Below are 22,058 nucleotides of genomic sequence, written 5' to 3'. Positions count from 1 at the left end.
GGGCTGGAGGTCCGGCCGCAGCATAGTAAACATGCCGAGAGGTGAAACTACAGCACGCTGCGGTTTTTGTCTGGCTGTCTCTCGGCATGTTTGCCGTGCTGTAGCTGGACTTCCGGCCCACCCCATTATAGTGAATGAGGCCGAAGCGGACTTCCGCCAGCAGAAGAGAGAGAGAGAGAGAGAGAGAGAGAGAAAAAAAAAAAAACGGATCATGTTGCATCAGTTGTCATCCGTTTGAGCCATTTCTGTCTGAGGTCCGTTTTTTACATGGGAAAAAACTGCATGCGGTACTTTTGTTTCCATCTAAAAAAAACGGATCTCAGACAGAAATGGCTCAAACAGATGAGAACTGATGCAACAGGATCCGTTCTTTTCTCTCTCTCTCTCTCTTCTTCTGATGGATCAGCAGAACGGAAAGCTAAACGGTGATGTGAATGCACCCTTAGGCTTGTTTCACATCTGCCTTAAAACAGATCCAGCAGACTGTTTCGGCCGGGAACAGCCTGCTGGACCTGTGAATACCGTGCGCTGCTGAGATACTGTCCGGCCCTATTCACTATAATTGTTAGCAGTGGAGATTCCACCGCTACTCGGCAAATATGCAGAGAGGCGGCCGATGAAAACTGCTGCACGCATCGGTATTTGTCCGGCTGCTTTGCGTCATATTTGCGGTCCCCATTATAGTGAATGGGGCTGGATGGTATCTTGGTATCCCGGTATTCACGGATCCGGTAGGCTGTTTCTGGCCGGATCACCCTGCCAGATCTGCTTACCGAAAATGTGAAACCAGCCTTGGCAGGCAGCACATCAAAATCCCATTCACCATAACTCTAGATCTCTATTATGGTGAAAGGAACAAGGGATTATAAGATCCCATGTTCTAGCCCCCTAAGGGGGTTAAAAAAAAAAAGTCAAAGAAAAAAATCATAACAATTTAAAAAAACACAAATTTTAATTTGTGTTTTAAAAGTAAAAATGACTTCTCTTTTCCAATTTTACATATAAAAATATATAAACGATAAAAAATAAACATATCAGGTATCGCCACGTCTGAAAATGTTCCTGCGCAGTGAACGCCGTAATGAAAAACACAATAAAAAACAACTGATTCACCATTTTTTTGTCACCTTGTCTCACCAAAAAAGTTGTACGTACTCCAAAAATGGTACCAATAAAAACTACAGCTCGTGCCGTAAAAAACGAGCCCTGATACAGCTCTGAAGACTGAAATATTAAAAAGTTATGGGTGTCGGAAATTGGCGATGGAAAGAAAATTTTGACTTTTTTTCAAAGGTTTTTATTTTTTTAAGGCTACATTCATATAACCATATGTGTATTTTGCAGTCCACAAAACACTGATCCGCAAAAATTATGGATGAAGTCCTTTTGGCATCTGTATTGCATCCGTTTTTTGGCGGACCCATTGAAATGAATGGGTCCTTATCCAAGGAACAGACACAGAAACAAAATACGTTTTGTGTGCATGTAGTCTAAAAGTAATGAAGCAAAATGAAAACCATACAAATTTGGTATCGCTGTAATCATATTGAGCCTCAGAATAAGGACGTCATGTCATTTTTTGCGCATGTTAACGCTGTAATGTCAAAACCCCAAAAACTGTGGCATTGTGAGTTTTTTTGCAATTTTACCCCACAAATTCATCTTGTCCCGCAAACATTTTAAAAAATTTACCCCACAAAACATTCATCTTGTCCCGCAAAAATGAAGCCCTCATATGGCTATGTGAACGGAAAAATAAAAAGTTATGGCTATTGGAATTTAGGGAGAAAAAAATGCAAAAATTAAAATAGACTTAGTCCTTAAGGGGTTAAAATATAGTAACAATGGTAAAAATAACTCAGGATAGGAAATTAGTATCTGAAAATAGAGGGTCCCGTGTTCTCCTATTTGAATGGAGCCACAGGACCCCCCATTCTCAGAAATTCTGTTAATGGGGATATGTGTTTTTTCATGGGGAAACTACTTTAAATACCAAAAGTTACTTGGTCCTCGAGAGGTTAATAATCAAAATGACATGGCCTGTGAGTATGTACTAACAGTTTGTTCTGATCGGTTCATCCAGTGGTCGAGGTCACATGTGTCCTGTTTGGAGCAGATACATTCACGAATCACTACTTTTATAGTGAGCCAGTCAGAGCTGCCTGGAAATGTCTGTCGTTTTTACACAGGGCGTTCAGATTGTTCCTGAAATGTGCACTCTTTGTATCATCAGTTAGTTTTATGCTGTGTGTCCGTGGATAATGTTAGATACAGTGACCTTTTTTGGGAGGAGGATCATGGAATGGATTTGGACCCAAAAACTAGAAGACCAGGTACACAAGCCCAAGACTATATTTCTATACAAAGTGTTCCCTACTGATGTTTATGGTCTATAAGATATTTCTTCTGTGCTGCTATAATTATTACTTGTATGTGGAAGGGATTTCACATTTTTGCTTTTTATTTAGCAAATTCATCACCTGGTTCCTCTTTATAATCTACAGCTCCAGGGAATATGATGGTGTTGCATCGATCAATAATAATGTTCTTCTGGAAAACAGGGTCAGATCATCTGTGATAGTCCATATTAGACATATTCACTCCCTTAAGGCTGGGTTCACACCTGAGCGTATTCGATAAGCGCTGTTTACAGGCGTATTTTGGGGCATTTTTGTATTTTGGAAATGTGCGTTCTTGCTATTGACCACAGAGGCGTACAATGAAAAACAGAGGTGTTACGCGCGACAATACGCCCCAAAGAAGCTCCTGTACTTCTTGGGGTGTAGGGCGTTTTACAGCAAGTTCATACGCGCTGTAAAACGCTCAGATGAGAACCATGCCCATAGGGAAACATTGGTTTTTGCCTGTTGAGCGTTTTACAGCGCGTAGGAACGCGCTGTAAAACCCTCAGGTGTGAACCTAGCCTAACTTTCCAGCTGATGTGGAACTAGATGTTCATGCATAGCTTGTCAGTCAGAGGATAGACCTAACTAAGTACTGTGACCTGTAGTTCAGAGGGTAGACCTAATCACTTTGACTTGTAGTTAAAAGGGTAGACCTAAGTACTGTGACCTGTAATTCAGAGGATGGAACTAAGTACTGTGACCTGTAATTCAGAGGATGGAACTAAGTACTGTGATCTGTAGTTCAGAGGTTAGACCTAAGTACAGTAACCTGTAGTTCAGATGGTAGATCTAAGTACTGTGACCTGTAGTTCAGAGGATAGACCTAAGTACTGTAATCTTTAGTTCAGAGGATAGAGCTAAGCCCTGTGATCTGTAGTTCAGAGGATAGACCTAAGTACATTGACCTGTAGTTCAGAGGATAGACCTAAGTAGTAAGATCTGTAGTTCAGAGGATAGACCTAAGTACTGTGACCTGTATTTCAGAGGATAGACCTCGGTACTAAGATCTATAGTTAGAGGATAGACCTAATTACAGTGACCTGTAGTTCAGAGGATAGACCTAAGTACTAAGATCTGTAGTTCAGAGGATAGACCTAATTACAGTGACCTGTAGTTCAGAGGATAGACCTAATTACAGTGACCTGTAGTTTAGAGGATAGAGCTAAGCACTGTGATCTGTAGTTCAGAGGATAGACCTAAGTACTGTGACCTGTAGTTCAGAGGATAGACCTCGGTACTAAGATCTATAGTTAGAGGATAGACCTAATTACAGTGACCTGTAGTTCAGAGGATAGACCTAAGTACTAAGATCTGTAGTTCAGAGGATAGACCTAATTACAGTGACCTGTAGTTCAGAGGATAGACCTAAGTACTGTGACCTGTAGTTCAGGGGATAGAATTAAAGGGATTCTGTCACCACATTTTACCCCTTACAGTAAAACATAGCTACTTGTAGGTATTAATGATGCCCTTATTATCTATTAGTCTTGATTTATTTCTTTATAAATTATATTTTAGTTATATTAGGGCTGCAGCTAACGATTATTTGAATAATCGATTAGTTGCCGATTAATTTCTACGATTAATCGGGAAAAACTACAAAATTACAAAACAAAGAGGTTTATATGATTTTACTTGAAAAATTATGTTCAAAGGCCATATTAAAACAAATTGTGGACGACACTATTATGGGGGATCTGTGGACGACGCTGTTATGGGGAGGATCTGTGGACGACGCTGTTATGGGGAGGATCTGTGGACGACGCTGTTATGGGGAGGATCTGTGGACGACGCTGTTATGGGGAGGATCTGTGGACGACGCTGTTATGGGGAGGATCTGTGGACGACGCTGTTATGGGGAGGATCTGTGGACGACGCTGTTATGGGGGGGATCTGTGGACGACGCTGTTATGGGGGGGATCTGTGGACGGCGCTGTTATGGAGAGGAGGATCTGTGGGTGGCGCTGTTATGGAGAGGGGGATCTGTGGGTGGCGCTGTTATGGAGAGGGGGATCTGTGGGTGGCGCTGTTATGGAGAGGGGGATCTGTGGGTGGCGCTGTTATGGAGAGGGGGATCTGTGGGTGGCGCTGTTATGGAGAGGGGGATCTGTGGGTGGCGCTGTTATGGAGAGGGGGATCTGTGGGTGGCGCAGTTATGGAGAGGGGGATCTGTGGGTGGCGCAGTTATGGAGAGGGGGATCTGTGGGTGGCGCAGTTATGGAGAGGGGGATCTGTGGGTGGCGCAGTTATGGAGAGGGGGATCTGTGGCTGGCGCAGTTATGGAGAGGGGGATCTGTGGCTGGCGCAGTTATGGAGAGGGGGATCTGTGGCTGGCGCAGTTATGGAGAGGGGGATCTGTGGCTGGCGCAGTTATGGAGAGGGGGATCTGTGGCTGGCGCAGTTATGGAGAGGGGGATCTGTGGCTGGCGCAGTTATGGAGAGGGGGATCTGTGGGTGGCGCTGTTATGGAGAGGGGGATCTGTGGGTGGCGCTGTTATGGAGAGGGGGATATGTGCACTGTTATGGGCATAACAGTGCACAGATCCCTTTCCCCATAACAGTGCACAGATCCCCCCCTCCCCATAGCAGTGCCATACACAGACCCCCCCCCCCCATAGCAGTGCCATACACAGACCCCCCTCCCCATAGCAGTGCCATAGACCGATCCCCCTCCCCATAACAGCCCCGGCCCCGCTGCTTAGTCGGACTAATCACTGCATCTTTATTTTACCTTACAATGACCCTCCAGTAACAGGCAGAGCGGACGGCGGCGTAACGTCACTTACTCACGTAACGCACCCGCTCCGCCCACTTTATGAATGAAGGAGGCGGAGCAGGTGCGTCACGTGAGTAAGTGACGTTACGCCGCCGTCCGCTCTGCCTGTTACTGGAGCGTCATTGTAAAAGGTAAAATAAAGATGCAGTGACCGCCCGCCCGCATAGCAACGAATCGGCGATTATTCGATAACTGGATTCATCGACAACTAATCGAGTTATCGATTATAATCGATTAATCATTGCAGCCCTAAGTGATATGCTAATGACTTACATAAGGTGTCCAAGGGGATGTCCTTTCCTACCTTGGTGCCCAGCCGCACCCCTCGGTCCGGTGGCCAAGCGCCGCCTTACTGAGTCCAGCACCTCCTCTAATATAATATATTCAAGAGCCGGCGCGCTGACGTATTAGTGTGTAGTGCGCACAGGCGGGATTTCAAACAGGCTCAGGGATTACGTCAGCGCGCCGGCTCTTGAATATATTATATTAGAGGCGGCGCTGGACTCAGGAAGGCGGTGCTGGGCACCGGACCGAGGGGTGCGGCTGGGCACCAAGTTAGGAAAGGACATCCCCTTGGACACCTTATGTAAGTCATTAGCATATCACTAAAATCGATTTTATAAATAAATAAATCAAGACCATTAGTGAATAAGGGCATCATTTAATACAGCTCAGGGAGATCGACAAGTAGCTATGTTTTACTGTAGGGGGTAAAATGTGACAGAATCCCTTTAAAGGACATCTGTCAGCAGATTTGTACAGATGAAACTGGCTGACGCGTTACATGGCACTTGGCAGCTGAAGGCATCTGTGTTGGTCCCATGTTCATACCTGCCTGCATTGCTGAGGAAAATTCCCTGGCCCTGAATGCCAGCATTTAAAAATTCCTGGCATTTGAAATGCTGTAATTCCGTCTGGTGGAGACGGAGACTTTTTTAAAACCTATGGCGGTGGTTGTTGTGGTTCCCAGTTGCCACTACTTTTCAAGGCGAGACATCCCCACCCTGCACAACCAAGTGGAGGACAAAATTAGGTGTGCACTGCGCCATCTGTGGCAAGGTCCACATAACCACCGATACGTGGACCAGTAAGCACGGACAGGGACGTTATATCTCCCTAACTGCACACTGGGTAAATGCAGTGGCTGCTGGGCCTGAGGCGGATAGCAGTTTGGCGCATGTCCTACCGCCACCGAGGATTGCAGGACGTTTCTCTGTGCCTCCTCCTCCTACGCCGCTTCTTCCTCTACCGCCTCCTCATCTGGTCAGCGTAACATCTTCACCTCCAACTTCAGCACAGCCAGGGGGAAACGACAGCAGGCTATTTTGAAACGCATCTGTTTGGGGGACAAACCCCACACCGCGCAGGAGCTCTGGACTGGCATGAAACAACAGACCGATGAGTGGTTGGTGCCACTGAGCCTCAAGCCCCGTCTGGTGGTGTGCGATAATGGGCAAAATCTCGTAGCAGCTCTGGGCCTAGCAGGTTTGACGCACATCTCTTGCCTGCCGCATGTGCTGAATTTGGTGGTGCAGAGGTTCCTGAAAAATTACCCCAATATGTCAGAGCTGCTGCAGAAACTGCTTTCAGCATTCTCACCCTGTTGCAGCTCGCCTGTCAGCGCTGCAGCGTAAGTTCGGTCTTCCCGCTCACCGCCTCATATGAGACGTGCCCACAAGGTGGAACTCGACCTTGCACATGCTGGAGAGACTGTGCGAGCAGCAGCAGGCGATAGTGGAGTTTCAGCTGCAGCACACACACGTGAGGAACAGCACCACTTCACTACCGAGTGGGCCTCCATGCGGGATGTGTGTGCTGTGTTGCGCTGTTTCGAGTTCTCCACCAACATGGCCAGTGCCGATGACGCAGTCCTCAGCGTTACTTTCCCACTTCTATGCCTCCTTGAAAAAACGCTTCAGGCGATGATGGAAGAGGATGTGGCACAGGAGGAAGAGGTATAATTTCCATGGTTACCAGGCCAGTCATTTACAAATGGCGTGGAGGGTGGGTTTCTGCACCAACAGAGGCCAGGTACACAATTGTCCAGCGATGGCACAGTTCTGGAGGATGAGGAGGTTGATGATGAGGAGGAACCGTGTTCACCGCAGGGTGGCACCCAAAGCAGCTCATGGGGATCACTGAAGCGTGGCTGGGGGGATACAGAGGACACAGACGATACGCCTCCTACAGAGGACAGCTTGTCGTTGCTTTTAAGCAGCCTGGCACACACAAGCAACTACATACTGCAGTATCTGTAAAGAATAAATCAAGGCAACTGGACGTACTGTAGATTTCTTGAAAACGTTTCACTCGTTCCTCCAACATGCTTTCTCAATTCTGAGTGACTGTACAAGAATTCTCTGGGAATAAATATTTAACTGAATCAATATCTGGTAATTATACCCAGCATGGGGTCAAAGGTGTTGATTCCATTATGGTAATTGGAGTCAGTAGGTGATACTGACCACCCAGAAAAAGGTGTCAAGACAGCATTGTATGTGGCAGACAATAGATGTCTAACCCCCCAGCTCTATTCAAGCTTGGCTTCTCCATTTTTACGTAGATGGCCTCCTTCACACCTTTTTTGTACCAATCGGCCTCCTTATCCAAAACACGTACTTGACTGTCTTCAAAGATGTGACCTGTTTTTTTTTAGATGCAAGTACTCTGGACCAGAGGTTTTGGCTCATCTATTGTCTGCCACATACAATGCTGTCTTGACACATTTTTCTGGGAGGTCATTATCACCTACTGACTCCAATTAGCATCATGGAATCAACACCTTTGATCCCATGCTGGTTATAATTACCAGATGTTGATTCAGTTACATATTTATTCCCAGAGAATTCTTCTACAGTCACTCAGAATTGAGAAAGCTCATTGGAAGAACGAGTGAAATGTTTTTTTTTTTTAAAGAAATCTACAGTACGTCCAGTTGCCTCGATTTAGTCTTTACAGATATACCATGACCTGGATAAATGAGAACCTTCACAGACATACATACTGCCGTGCCTGCGAAACGACCGCTGAGTTGCCCACATTCTAACCAGTGCTGATTACTGGGTGGCCACCCTGCTGGATCCCCGCTACAAGGACACTGTGCCGTCCTTAATTCCGTCACTGCAGCATGATCGAAAGATGCGCGAGTACAAGCGCACTCTGGTAGACACTCTGCTGATGGCATTCCTTCCTGACACCGGGTGCTCAGTGGAAGCACAAGTGAAGGCAGAGTACAAGGAAGAGGTCACCAACGCAGCTGGGGCACCGCCAGCACCTCAAAAGGCAGAGTTAGCATTGCCAAAATGTGGAAAAGCTTTGTCAGCACGACACAACAACCAGCACCACCAGCTGATACGGAACGTCATAGCAGGAGGCAGCATTTCAGCAACATGGAACAGTACGTGTGCACACACCTACACGAACTGACTGATGGGTCTGCCCCATTCAACTTCTGGGTCTCCAAATTGGGCACATGGCCTGAGCTTGCCCTTTACGCCTTGGAGGTGCTGGCCTGTCCTGCGGCCAATATATTGTCCAAACGTATGTTCAGCACGGCGGGGAGGGGGGGGGGGTAATCACAGACAAGCGCAGCCGCCTGTCCACAGCCAATGTGGACAAGCTCACGTTCATTAAAATGAACCAGGCATGGATCCCACAGGACTTGTCTGTACCTTGTGCAGAATAGGCAAGTATACCGGCCATTGTTATACTCCAGCGCACTTTCTCTTTGTTTTCTTTTTTATATTTCCCAATGTTTTAGGGTCTTCCCAAATTTATAAAAAAATAAAATAAATAAATAAATACTGTTGGCTACCTCCTCCACTTCCACCTACACCGCTACGTCCACCGCCTCCTCAACCTCCTACTCCACTTTGACCTCTGCCTCCTAGTTCAATTCTTTTTTACATTTTTTTTTTAAATTCTGTTATTTTAATTAATTTCCCTATCCACATTTGTTTGCAGTGCAATTGACCTGCTCTCACTCCTATTTTGCTTCCTTTTGCAGCCCTTTCTATCACTTTTAGAGCCATTTTAGTGCCCTAAAGTTCGGGGTCAAGTCCTAGCATGGTGTGCACCAAACATATCAGAAGATCAGATAGATAGTCCTTTAGCTGGGATCACAAGAACAGTAAGTGCTACTAGAGAGGGGTCGTTGATGCAGGGAGTTATTCTGATTGCCTGATTGGAGTCGGAAAGGAATTTTTCCCCCTTAAATTGAAGAAAATTGGCTATTACCTCACAAGGTTTTTTTTTTTTTTGCCTTCCTCTGAATCAATTTGCAGGATAACAGGCTGAAGTGGATGGACAGATGTATTTTTTTCAGCCTCATAAACTATGTTACTTTTTAAAAAGGTTTAAAAATATCCCATTTTAATACAACCTATTAGTGATTTCTGAGTTTGTAGAGGTGGGGGAGTCCCCTTTTCAAGAACCTCATACAGTATCTTGGACAAAGTGGAGAACGCTTATACAGATCTCTCTGGAGGACCTGTCCTTCCTTTGAATGTGCACTGTGTAATCTTTAAAGGGGTTGTCCACTTTATTTATATTGATCACCTATCCTCAGGATAGGCAATTAATATCAGATTAGTGGATGGCAGACTCTCGGCACCCCTGCCGATCAGCAGTTTGGAGACACCGCAGCACTGCCTTCTCCTTATTGTTTACCTGCTCGCCATCGGAACTGCAGTGGTGAACAGGTCTAATTACAGTTCCTCCGTCCCTCCGGACAGCTCCTTCCTATTGACTTGAAGGTGCAACAGCAAGCAGGTAAACAGAAAGGAGAAGGCAGCGCTCGTACAAGCTGATCGGCAGAGGTGCCAGGAGTGAACCCCCAGCCAATCTGATATCGATGACCTATCCTGAGGACAACCCCTTTAAAGGGCTTGTGCGATGTCAGGATACCGATGACCTATTCTGAGGATATGTCATCAATATCAGATTAGTCGGGGTCCATGTGCCGGCACCCCTGTAGTAGGGGTGGGCGATATAGGCGATATGCGATATAAATTTGTACCACGATATGGATTTTGTGCATATCGCCGGAGCGCAATATGACCACGGAGCGGTAGTGAAGATCGGTTACCATGGCAGCCAGGATTCACGCTACTGAAGTCCTGGCTACCACGGTATGTTAGTGAGCAGCATTATACTCGCATGCGCCGTGGCCGCCGGTCGCTCCTTCTTCTGTCTGTGCGGCGCATTGCTAATGCTTATAGCATTAGCAATGCGCCGCACAGACCTATGAGAAGAAGGAGCGCCCGGCGGCCACGGCGCACGTGAGTATAATGCTGCTCACTAACATACCATGGCAGCCAGGACTTCAGTAGCGTGACTCCTGGCTGCCATGGTAACCGATCTTCACTACCGCTCCGCTGCTGCAGGTAAACATTACAAAGGACGCAGCACAAGTGCAGTGACCCCTTCGAATAGCTGATCGCCAAGGGTGCCTCCTATATGATACTTATGACCTACCCTGAGGATTGCAGTTTGTGCTGGAGGTGTGGCTGACTCTCCTATTTGGTCGTGCACTCCTGGTCAGCCTGTTTCCCTCATAGGTGGATTTTAAATTAGCATGATAATAAAGCTTAGTTTGCTCAGCATGCATGTTGGTACTTGTAGTCCCTGAGGGGGCCCAGCATGCATGCGGAACCTACACCCCCTGGACTTCATGGTCACTGTCATGGCACATAACAGGTTGAACTTAGTGTTAGGACCTGTCTTACAGAGATCGCCTTGACGTGCGGCAGACGGGCTCAAATAATTTTTGTATCTATAATTTATAAGCATAGCATAAGCAATATAATTCATTTTTGTTCTTTATTTGGTTTGCAGAGTGCTGTTGCATTGTATGTTTTGTATCTACCCTGGTATTGTATCTACCCTGAGGATAGGCCATCCATATCCTAAAACTGCACTACCCCTTCAATTCGCCCCTGTGATGTTGCTGTAAGGAAATTAAACAGATTTTCGCACAGACTGTAGGGATTTCCAAAGCAGCGATTCCCTTTAAGTTTCCCACAGATCATATAATATTCTTGTAGGACCCAACAAGCATTAGTGGATGTCGTGTCTATGGGGACTGCCATGAAGGGAAAGAAGTAGATGCGAAAGCTTGGCTTTTCCTGTCTGATTCGGTGGTCTCCCTCGGGATAAGCAGGTCCAGTGGTGTCTGGCAGCCACTCATCTCCTCTGCCTAATAGGAATTAACATGCTCATTCTTTTTATGTCTGTTGGCATCTGAAACTTAAATTAGGTCAGATAAAATATGATTTAAAGATTTAGATGTAAGAACGAACATTTTCATACAGGTTAAGATGAATAGATTATGTAATATAGAATGTGAAATATTGAAGCTAGTATGTATAAGTCATAGGATGAAGGAGCTTAGGGAAAGTAAATGGTACTGAGATGGAAAGGTTTAGGGAGATTAGCTTGTATTGACTAGAACAGGATCAGCCTAGCAACCATGAAGACAGATATAAAACGGAAGGAAATTAAAGGAGTCAATTATTTTCTTTTTTTGCGTCCAGCCAGCAAGCATAAGACGTATCATAAATTTACCATTACCTTCAAGATGGCCAAGGACAAGATCAATTGCAGGTAAGTTGCTTATTCTGTACCCAGCGCTCTTCTGCTTTCTCCTTTTCTGATACTTCTAATGGTACTTCCTGACTATAGGACTATGGTGCACGGCTGCAAATCGGATTCTGCAGGAAATAACTTCTTAAAGTGGCACTCAAACTTTGGAGCCCTTTAGAGCTAAATTTAGCTTTCTATTCCATGGATTTTTAAAACCAGCAATGAACAATTGGGCGTTTGATATTTTTTTGCAATTATCTGATCGGTCATTCCATCTGTTCAGTTATGGTACATTTTCAGATGTTCATTATTGTAGCAGCATATGTACGGTACTTCAAGAGGTATTCTGGTTACTAAAAGTTCTACCATAACCACTGGATGGGGATAACTAACTGATCAGTGGGACCCCCCATTCTTGGGTTACATCAAACCCAAGAATGGGGGTCCCGTTGCCCCATCTGTATGTAGCGGCAGGTCGAGTCCCATAGAAAATGGTCCCTAAAACATATATTGTCGTGTGCAGGTGGACTACGGGTGTACCGAGTGGGTTGGTGCACTTACCTACTCACCGCCCTTGGTGCACTTACCTGCTCATTTGCATATGGATTAAAAGTATTTTTTTTCTCCAGAATGAAGCCACGAATTGGAAAGTAAAAGTTATCATTACATTCAGCTGAGCTAGCCCTACAAGCGTTTGGGGCATATTTATTAAAATGCTTGCGTCTGTTTTCAGTCTAAAAAATGCTTATTTTTTTAAAAAAATTGCACCTGTTTTGGAGGCTTTTGCGCCTCGTTCGCCTATTTTGATTTTTGTAGACCTATTCAGAAGTTTTCTAACTTTTGCTACTTTTTTCCAATCTATTTATGTAGGTGCGCCTTCTTTTGCACCTGATTTTGTTGCAAAAACATTCTTATTTCTACTCCACTCTAGGGCTGGCATACTTTTCTTCGTCTATTTCCAGTGGTGAAGTGCAAATTTTTTTTGCATTAAAAGTTGCACTTTCTGGGAGACAGGTGACTTTTTTTCGCCACACAGATGCAACTTTTTTTGTGAGCAAATACATTAGACTAGTCTTAGTGAATATGAACCTGTCCTACTGAAAAACAACCACCAGAGGTTAGACTAATAAAAATACACCTTGTCTAATTTATTAATGGCTGTGTGAATTTTTATAAATACAGTCAGGTCCATAAATATTGGACATCAACACAATTCTAACATTTTTGGCTCTATACACCACCACAATGGATTTGAAATTAAACTAACAAGATGTGTTTTAGCTGCAGACAGTCAGCTTTAATTTGAGGGTATTTACATCCAAATCAGGTGAACGGTGAAGGAATTACAACAGTTTGCATATGTGCCTCCCACTTGTTAAGGGACCAAAAGTAATGGGACAATTGGCTTCTCAGCTGTTCCATAGCCAGGTGTGTGTTATTCCCTCATTATCCCAATTACAATGAGCAGATAAAAGGTCCAGAGTTCATTTCAAGTGTGTTATTTGCATTTGGAATCTGTTGCTGTCAACTCTCAAGATGAGATCCAAAGAGCTGTCACTATTTACATCCAAATCAGGTGAACGGTGAAGGAATTACAACAGTTTGCATATGTGCCTCCCACTTGTTAAGGGACCAAAAGTAATGGGACAATTGGCTTCTCAGCTGTTCCATAGCCAGGTGTGTGTTATTCCCTCATTATCCCAATTACAATGAGCAGATAAAAGGTCCAGAGTTCATTTCAAGTGTGTTATTTGCATTTGGAATCTGTTGCTGTCAACTCTCAAGATGAGATCCAAAGAGCTGTCACTATCAGTTAAGCAAGCCATCATTAGGCTAAAAAAAAACAAAACAAACCCATCCGAGAGATAGCAAAAACATTAGGCGTGGCCAAAACAACTGGAACATTCTTAAAAAGAAGGAACGCACCAGTGAGCTCAGCAACACCAAAAGACCCGGAAGACCACGGAAAACAACGGTGGTGGATGACCGAAGAATTCTTTCCTTGGTGAAGAAAACACCCTTCACAACAGTTGGCCAGATCAAGAACACACTCCAGGAGGTAGGTGTATGTGTGTCAAAGTCAACAATCAATAGAAGACTTCACCAGAGTGAATACAGAGGGTTGACCACAATATGTAAACCATTGGTGAGACTCAAAAAGAGGAAGGCCAGATTAGAGTTTGCCAAACAACATCTAAAAAAAAGCCTTCACAGTTCTGGAACAACATCCTATGGACAGATGAGACCAAGATCTACTTGTACCAGAGTGATGGGAAGAGAAGAGTATGGAGAAGGAACGGAACTGCTCATGATCCTAAGCATACCACCTCATCAGTGAAGCATGGTGGTGATAGTGTCATGGTGTGGGCATATATGGCTGCCAATGGTACTGGTTCTCTTGTATTTATTGATGATGTGACTGCTGACAAAAGCAGCAGGATGAATTCTGAAGTGTTTTGGGCAATATTATCTGCTCATATTCAGCCAAATGCTTCAGAACTCATTGGATGGCGCTTCACAGTGCAGATAGACAATGACCCAAAGCATACTGCAAAAGCAACCAAATCGTTTTTTAAGGGAAAGAAGTGGAATGCTATGCCATGGCCAAGTCAGTCACCTGACCTGAATCTGATTGAGCATGCATTTCACTTGCTGAAGACAAAACTGAAGGGAAAATGCCCCAAGAACAAGCAGGAACTGAAGACAGTTGCAGTAGAGGCCTGGCAGAGCCATCACCAGGGATGGAACCCAGCGTCTGGTGATGTCTATGCGTTCCAGACTTCAGGCTGTAGTTGACTGCAAAGGATTTACAACCAAGTATTAAAAAGTGAAAGTTTGATTTATGATTATTATTCTGTCCGATTACTTTTTGTTCCTTAACAAGTGGGAGGCACATGTGCAAACTGTTGTAATTCCTACACCGTTCACCTGATTTGGATGTAAATACCCTCAAATTACAGCTGACAGTCTGAAGTTAAAGCACCTTTTGTTTGTTTCATTTCAAATCCATTGTGGTGGGGTATAGACACAAAAATGTTCGACACAATTCTATGTCCCAATATTTATGGACCTGACTGTACGCCTGTCTAATTTGACGCCTAAAAACAGACGAGCTTGAAAAAATGTGCCCCATTGTTCCTGGTTTAGCAAGTGAATTTCCTGATGACAGAATCCCTTTAAAAGATAACATAAATACTTGATCTAAGCAGATGGTGACAGATCCCCTTTAAGGCCAGTAATCAGCTGGACTTTACCACTGTAACTCAAAGTGCATGAAGATAAATGTACTGTATAATACTTGTATTTTCACTATTACCATCCATAACTTGCTGTCTTAGTGCTGCATGTGGGTTGTAATGCCATTCTGTGGGCCTGTTACTGGGGTTAGACATAGTGTACACTTAGGCCTCATGCACAGACAGTTCCGTTTTTTGCGGTTCCGCAAAACACGAAAGCCGCCCGTGTTACTTCCGCAATTTGCGGAACGGAACAGGCAGCCCATTGTAGAAATGCCTATTCTTGTCCGCAAAACGGACAAAAATAGGACATGCTATATTTTTTTTGCTGACGGAACAGAGCCACGGATGCGGACAGCACACGGAGTGCTGTCCGCATCTTTTGCTGCCCCATTGAAGTGAATGGGTCCGCACCCGAGCCGCAAAAACTGCGGCTCGGATGCGGACCACAACAACTGTCGTGTGCATGAGGCCTTACTGTGTGTGTTCCACATTATATTAAGAGTAAAGCTTAATTTACACATCAGTGTTTGGTCAGTGATTTCCATCAGTGATTGTGAGCAAAAACCAGGATTGGAACCTCCACAGACTTAAGGTATAAGGGAAAGATCTGCGCCCGTTCTGTGTTTAGAGTCGCGCCTGGTTTTGCTCAAAATCACTGCGTGCTGCCCGCACGCGTACTTCCATTCCATGGCCCGCTAAAAAGATAGAACATGTCCTATTCTTGTCTGCAATTGCGGACAAGAATAGGCATTTCTATCATAGGGCTGGCAGTTCCGTTCAGCAAAATGGGAAATGCACTCAGCCTGTTTCCGTGTTTTGTGTATCCGCAAAAATAGTTACGGTCATCTTAATGAGCCCTAAGGCATAAAGCCGGATTCACACATCCATATTAGGGATGTGTATCACAGGCTGACTGCAGGTTTATGGACCCAAACTCACGGCATTGTAGATCCCCATCAGGTCGGTGGGGTTGTGACTCTTGGCAGCCTGGCTGACCAGCTGTTGTGAAGAGCTGCGGTGATCCTGTGAGGTGCTGCGGCCTCAGTGGGATGAGGCTGCAATACCCTGCACCACCATTATTATTTGTATGGTGTGCGAGACTGAGGTAAACATTGCAGAGACTGCAGCCTCTTCAAGCAGCTGATCAGAATGGGTAGAGAGCGCCCCCCTCCTCCTCTTCTGAGGATAGACCACCTATATGTGGATCACAGAAAATCCCTTTAAATAAAGTCTACATTTTATACTTGTTACAGGGGTGGAGATGCATGAAAGAATTGAGTATCTGTGCCATGCATACCCCCAGCCTTGAGGGTTCATCTAAGTGCAATCTATTACTTGAAGGGGGGAAAAAAGTTTGTGTACCTCTGCTCTATATATATATATATTTTTTTTTTTAGCTGGCTAATGATAATCTAATCCTTCGTCTTCTCTTGCTCTACAGCCTGCAATTGCTAGATCTGCCCTGGGAAGACGTGCTTGTTCCTCATATTCTGTCCTATTTACCCTTGAGGCACATCATCAGTCTGCAGAGGGTCAGTAAAGCGTTCCAGTCCTTAGTCCAGCTCTATCTAGCCAACTGTCGCAGCTTTGACTCCACCCAGGTAAACGGCTACAAAATGTTGTGACTTTTTGGGTTCCTGCACATGGTGCAGATTTGTGCCAGAAAATCCGCACCAAAACTGCACAAAAAAACCCCTCACATAAACTAACACTATGGGGGGATTTATCAAAACTGGTGTAAAGGAAAACTGGCTTAGTTGATTATAGCAACCAATCAGATTGAACCTTTCATTTTTCAAAGGAGCTCTGAAAAATGAAAGGTGGAATCTGACTGGTTGCTGGTTTTTTAACCCTTTCAGGACCAGAGTTTTTAGTTTTTTTTTGCGTTTTCGTTTTGCGCTCCCTGCCTTCCCAGAGCCATAACTTTTTTATTTGTCTGTTCACATACAAGTTGGACTTTCCAACGCCACCATTTAATATTGCATATGATGTAGTGGGAAGCGGATTTTTTTTTTCAAAATGGTGTGAAGTTGCCAAAGAAAAGTGATTCCACTACAGTTAAGTTTGTTTGTTTTTATTACGACGTTCGATGTACGCAAAACTGACCAGTTACTTCTATTCTACAGGTCAGTACGAATCCGGCGATACCTTATATTTGTAGTTTTTCTTGCGTTTTGATAATGATAAAAAAAAATGAAAAGTGAGGAAAAAAAAAATCTGTTTTATTTTTTTTGCCGCCGTATTTTGACCCCTATAACTTTTTTGTAATTATGTGTATGAAGCTGTATGGGGGATCATTTTTTGCGAGGCGATCTTAACTTTTCATTGATACCATTCTGAGGTGTGTACGACTTTTTGATCGGCCATTTGGATGCTTTTTTCAGTTTTGCTGTTTGCCGTATGGGGAATATATTTTTATACTACGGGCGTTCTCTCACAATGTGACACCCATGATGTGTATTTTTTTTATTTCTTTTCTTTTTATTTTGGGAAAAGGGGGTTGATTTAGAATTTTTTATTTATTTTTTTAAACTTTTTCTTTTACACTTTTTTTTAGTTCCCATAGGGAACTATAACATGCTATCATCTGATTGCTTTTATCATAGACTCCAATGCACTTGCATTGAAGTCTATGATGATTTGACTACTTTCCTATGGACCTCTATTACAGGCAAGGGCTCCATAGGAAATACTATGCAGCAGCCTTGTGTCATTCATAAAGACACGGGCTGCTGCATACACACTTCGGATCCTCCGATCGCCACACGGGGGATCCGGAGCCTAACCGAAAGTGCGCACTTTCGGTTTCGGCATGCTCAGATGCCGTGGTCAGGATTGACAACGGCATCTGAGGGGTTAAATGTCCACGATTGGCATTACTGCCGGGAGCCGCGGGTGTCTGTTAAAAGAAGCAAGCGGTCACCCGTGGCTATGGCGCCTGCAGCGGGCTCCATATTTAACCTCTTCAGGACACATGACGTACCGGTACGTCATGTTGTCCTGGTACTTAAGGACACATGACGTACCGGTACGTCATGTATGGTTCCGATCACTGCCGCCCGGCGGGCAGTGATCGGAACCCGGGGCCTGCTCAAATCATTGAGCAGGCACCTTGGCTAGATGCGCTGGGGGCTCCTGTGACCCCCCATGTCGGCAATCGCAGCAAACCGCAGGTCAATTCAGACCTGCGGTTTGCTGCGCTTTCTGCAGTTTCTGATCCCCGCGGATCAGAAACTTTAAAATGACGAAAATATTGATTTTTCACCCCCCTGCACCCCTGAATGATTATTATGCCAGCAGGTGGTGCAGGAGGTGCGGGAGGCGGGCGGTGCGGCAGGCGGGATCGCGATCCCCGCCCGCCTCCTCTTGAATATTTATTGGTGTCTAGTGGTTATACCAGAGTGTCAGCACATTGCTGACACTCTGGTATAAACGGCTGACATCTGTGCTGCGATGTCAGCCGTTTAACCCTTTCCATACCGCGGTCCGTACGGACCGCTGTATGGAAAGGGTTAACAGTCAGGGAGCTCCCTCCCTCTCCCATCGGGGGGCTGCTGTGCCTTTGCAGCCCCCAGACAGGGTCGGGTGACAGAGGGAGGGAGCTCCCCTCCTTCCCCTTCTGCACAGTTGTGGCAGACGGGGAAGGTTCCCATGGCAACAGGGCGCCTTCTCAGTGCTAAAGGCATAGATCTTTTCAGACAAAGTGTAAGTAAAATACAGTACAATACACTATATAGTGTACTGTACTGTATTATACAGACATCAGACCATATTAGGTATCGCCGTGTCCGTAATAACCTGCTCTATAAAAATATCACATGACCTAACCCCTCAGGTGAACAAAACAAAAAAAACTGTGTAAAAAAGCTATTTTTTGTCACCTTACATCACAAAAAGTGTAATAGCAAGCGATCAAAAATTCATATGCACCCCAAAATAGTGCCAATCAAACCGTCATCTCATCCCGCAAAAATCATACCCTACCCAAGATATTTGCCCAAAAACTTAAAAAACGATGGCTCTCAGACTATGGAGACACTAAAACATGATTTTTTTTGGTTCAAAAATGAAATCATTGTGTAAAACTTACATAAATAAACAAAATAGTATACATATTAGGTATCGCCGCGTCCGTGACCACCTGCTCTATAAACGGATTACATGATCTAACCTGTCAGATGAATGTTGAAAATAACAAAAAATAAAAACTGTGCCAAAACAGCTATTTCTTGTTACCTTGCCTCACAAAAAGTGTAATTTAGAGCAACCAAAAATCATATGTACCCTAAACTAGTACCAACAATACTGCCACCCTATCCCGTAGTTTCTAAAATGGGGTAACTTTTTTGGAGTTTCTACTCTAGGGGTGCATCGGGGGGCTTCAAATGGGACATTGTGTCAAAAAACCAGTCCAGCAAAATCTGCCTTCCAAAACCGTATGTCATTCCTTTCCTTCTGCACCCTGCCGTGTGCCCGTAGAGCGGTTTACGACCACATATGGGGTGTTTCTGTAAACTACAGACTCAGAGCCATAAATATTGAGTTTTGTTTGGCTGTTAACCCTTGCTTTGTAACTGGAAAAAAATTATTAAAATGGAAAATCTGCCAGAAAAGTGAAATTTGGAAATTGTATCTCTATTTTTCATAAAATCTTGTGGAACACCTAAAGGGTTAACAAAGTTTGTAAAATCAGTTTTGAATACCTTGAGTGGTGTAGTTTCTTAAATGGGGTCACTTTTATGGAGTTTCTACACTAGGGGTGAATCGGGGGGCTTCAAATGGGACATGGTATCAAAAAAACCAGTCCAGCAAAATCTGCCTTCCAAAAACCATACGGCGCACCTTTCCCTCGCCCTACTGTGTGCCCGTACAGTAGTTTACGACCACATATGGGGTTTTTCTGCAAACTACAGAATCGGGGCAATAAATATAGCATTTTGTTTGGCTGTTAATCCTTGCTTTGTTACTGGAAAATATGGATTTAAATGGAAAATTTGCCAAAAAATCTAAAATTTTGAAATGTTATCACCATTTGCCATTAACTCTTGTGGAACACCTAAAGGGTTAACAACGTTTGTAAAATCAGTTTTGAATACCTTGAGGGGTGTCGTTTCTAGAATGGGGTCATTTTTGGGTGGTTTCTATTATGTAAGCCTCACAAAGTGACTTCAGACCCCAGATGCAGAGTTCAGTAGTGATCGTGGCATCTGTGATGTTAGACAGAGGGATTTGCTCCCCTCTACCTTCTGTTTGGAGCCCCCGCAGTGAAATCGTGGGGCTCCAATCAGTTACTATGACTCACGAGGCACAGCTCAGCAGGTGGAGCAGCAGTATCTCTTTCTCCATAATGGATTTCTATTATGATGAATGGGACAAGGGATCAAAAGATTCTAGAAACCTAGATCGAAAGGTTCTAGAAATCCTAAAGCCTCAGTCACACGTCAGTGTTCCACGTACCCATTCATTTTAATGTGTGTATTCACACATCAGTTTTTTACCACAGTCCGTGGGTTCATGCTTTTAGCACAGACGTATGCTCCATTTTGTCCGCGTTCATGGATCCAACACGCCCATTATAGTCTATGGGTCCGTGAAAGCCACAGATGCAATCCGTGTTTCACGGATCATTAGGAAGAGATGCTTTGAAAATTATTTTTTAGCTCTGCAGTGTCAGTGAAACACGAATGACACACGGACAGCAAAAAATGCACACATGGACCCAACATGATAAAAACTACAATTCATCCCCAAAAAAAAATTAAAAAAATCGTACAGCTCTGTGGACGGAAATATAAAAAAAAAGTTATGGTAGTCAGAAAATGACGATGCAAAGAAAATTTGGATTTTTTTCAAAGATATTTTTTTTAAAGCAGTAAAAGAAAAAATAATACAAATTTGGTATTGCTGTAATCGTGTTGAGCACACAGTGAATGCTGTATTATCAAAACCCCAAAAACCTTGTCAGAATTGTGTTTTTTTGTTTTTATTCCATTTTCCAATACAAGACATAGTAAATTAAATGGTGCCATAAAAAAATCCAACATAAGTTGAAAAAAATAAGCCCTCATATGGCTATATGAACAGAAAATTTAAATAGTTATAGCTATTGGAACTTAGGGAGGAAAAAATGAAAAAGCAAAAATGGGCCCGGTACTTAAGGGGTTAAAATAAAAATACATAAATAACGAGAAAAGTAAACATCTTGGACAACCTCCGTAAAAAAAATGTATAAAAGTCATGCATGCTCCAAAATGGTATCAATAAAAACAGATTATCCCGCAAAAAAATGAGCCCTCACACAACTACATGCACATAAAAGTAAGAAAGTTAGTTTTTTTCAAAAGTTTTTTTTTTTCAGTATTAACATGCAAGAAAAACTATACATGTGTGTGGTATCGTTGTAATCGTAATGACCTGGAAAATGAAAGTAACAGTTCAGTTGTACCGCAAGGAAGCACTGTAAAAACAAAACCTATAAGGGTCCATTCACACGTCCTGTTTTTTTTCATCCTGAAAAACGGTCCGTTTTTTGCGGATCCGTTGTTCCTGAAAATGTTTCCGTATGTCATCCGTTTTTTGCGGATCCGCAAAAAACGGAAACATGTATACATTTCAATAATCAAATAAAGTTGTTTGGATTTCTTTGAAAAAAAATTAAAAAAATAAATAAATGTGTTATGTGTTTCCAGGAACGGAATCCGCAAAAAACGGATGACATACGGAATGACATCCGAATGTCATCCGTTTTTTGCGGATCCATTGACTTTGTATTGTACCAGGATCCGATTTTTCAGGACAAGAATAGGACATGTTTTATATTTAAACGGACATGCGGAACGGAACAACGGAAACGGACAGCACACATTGTGCTGTCCGATTTTTTCCAGGACCCATTGAAAATGAATGGGTCCAGATCTGGTCCTGATCTGTTCCTGAAAAAACGGAACAGATCAGGAAAGAAAAAACGGACGTGTGAATGGACCCTAAAACTGTTGCTATTTTTTTATTTTTCCCCCCGCTTACCACTACATTCTATGCAACTATAAATGAAAGTAC

At 43.8% G+C, this 22,058-nt stretch overlaps 1 protein-coding gene across 2 annotated transcripts in view; it reads left to right on the top strand.

Moving 5' to 3' along the window:
* FBXL15 (F-box and leucine rich repeat protein 15) overlaps positions 1 to 22,058 on the top strand; it is a 43,882-nt gene that overhangs the window by 3,977 nt on the left and 17,847 nt on the right. Inside the window, exons 1-3 of one of the 2 annotated variants that reach the window (XM_044298138.1) lie at positions 2,282 to 2,333; positions 11,715 to 11,784; positions 16,444 to 16,603. In XM_044298138.1, coding sequence (XP_044154073.1) covers positions 2,303 to 2,333; positions 11,715 to 11,784; positions 16,444 to 16,603 — 261 coding nt within the window. In that variant the 5' untranslated portion in view covers positions 2,282 to 2,302. Of the gene's footprint in view, positions 1 to 2,281; positions 2,334 to 11,714; positions 11,785 to 16,443; positions 16,604 to 22,058 lie in introns of those variants that run through there. The other variant, XM_044298139.1, reaches the window with a different exon arrangement.

Source organism: Bufo gargarizans, chromosome 6, assembly GCF_014858855.1.
Source record: "Bufo gargarizans isolate SCDJY-AF-19 chromosome 6, ASM1485885v1, whole genome shotgun sequence".
NCBI classification, from domain to species: Eukaryota; Metazoa; Chordata; class Amphibia; order Anura; family Bufonidae; genus Bufo; species Bufo gargarizans.
The sequence above is the reverse complement of the archived record's forward strand: the minus strand, read 5'-3'. Positions and strand labels throughout refer to the sequence as shown.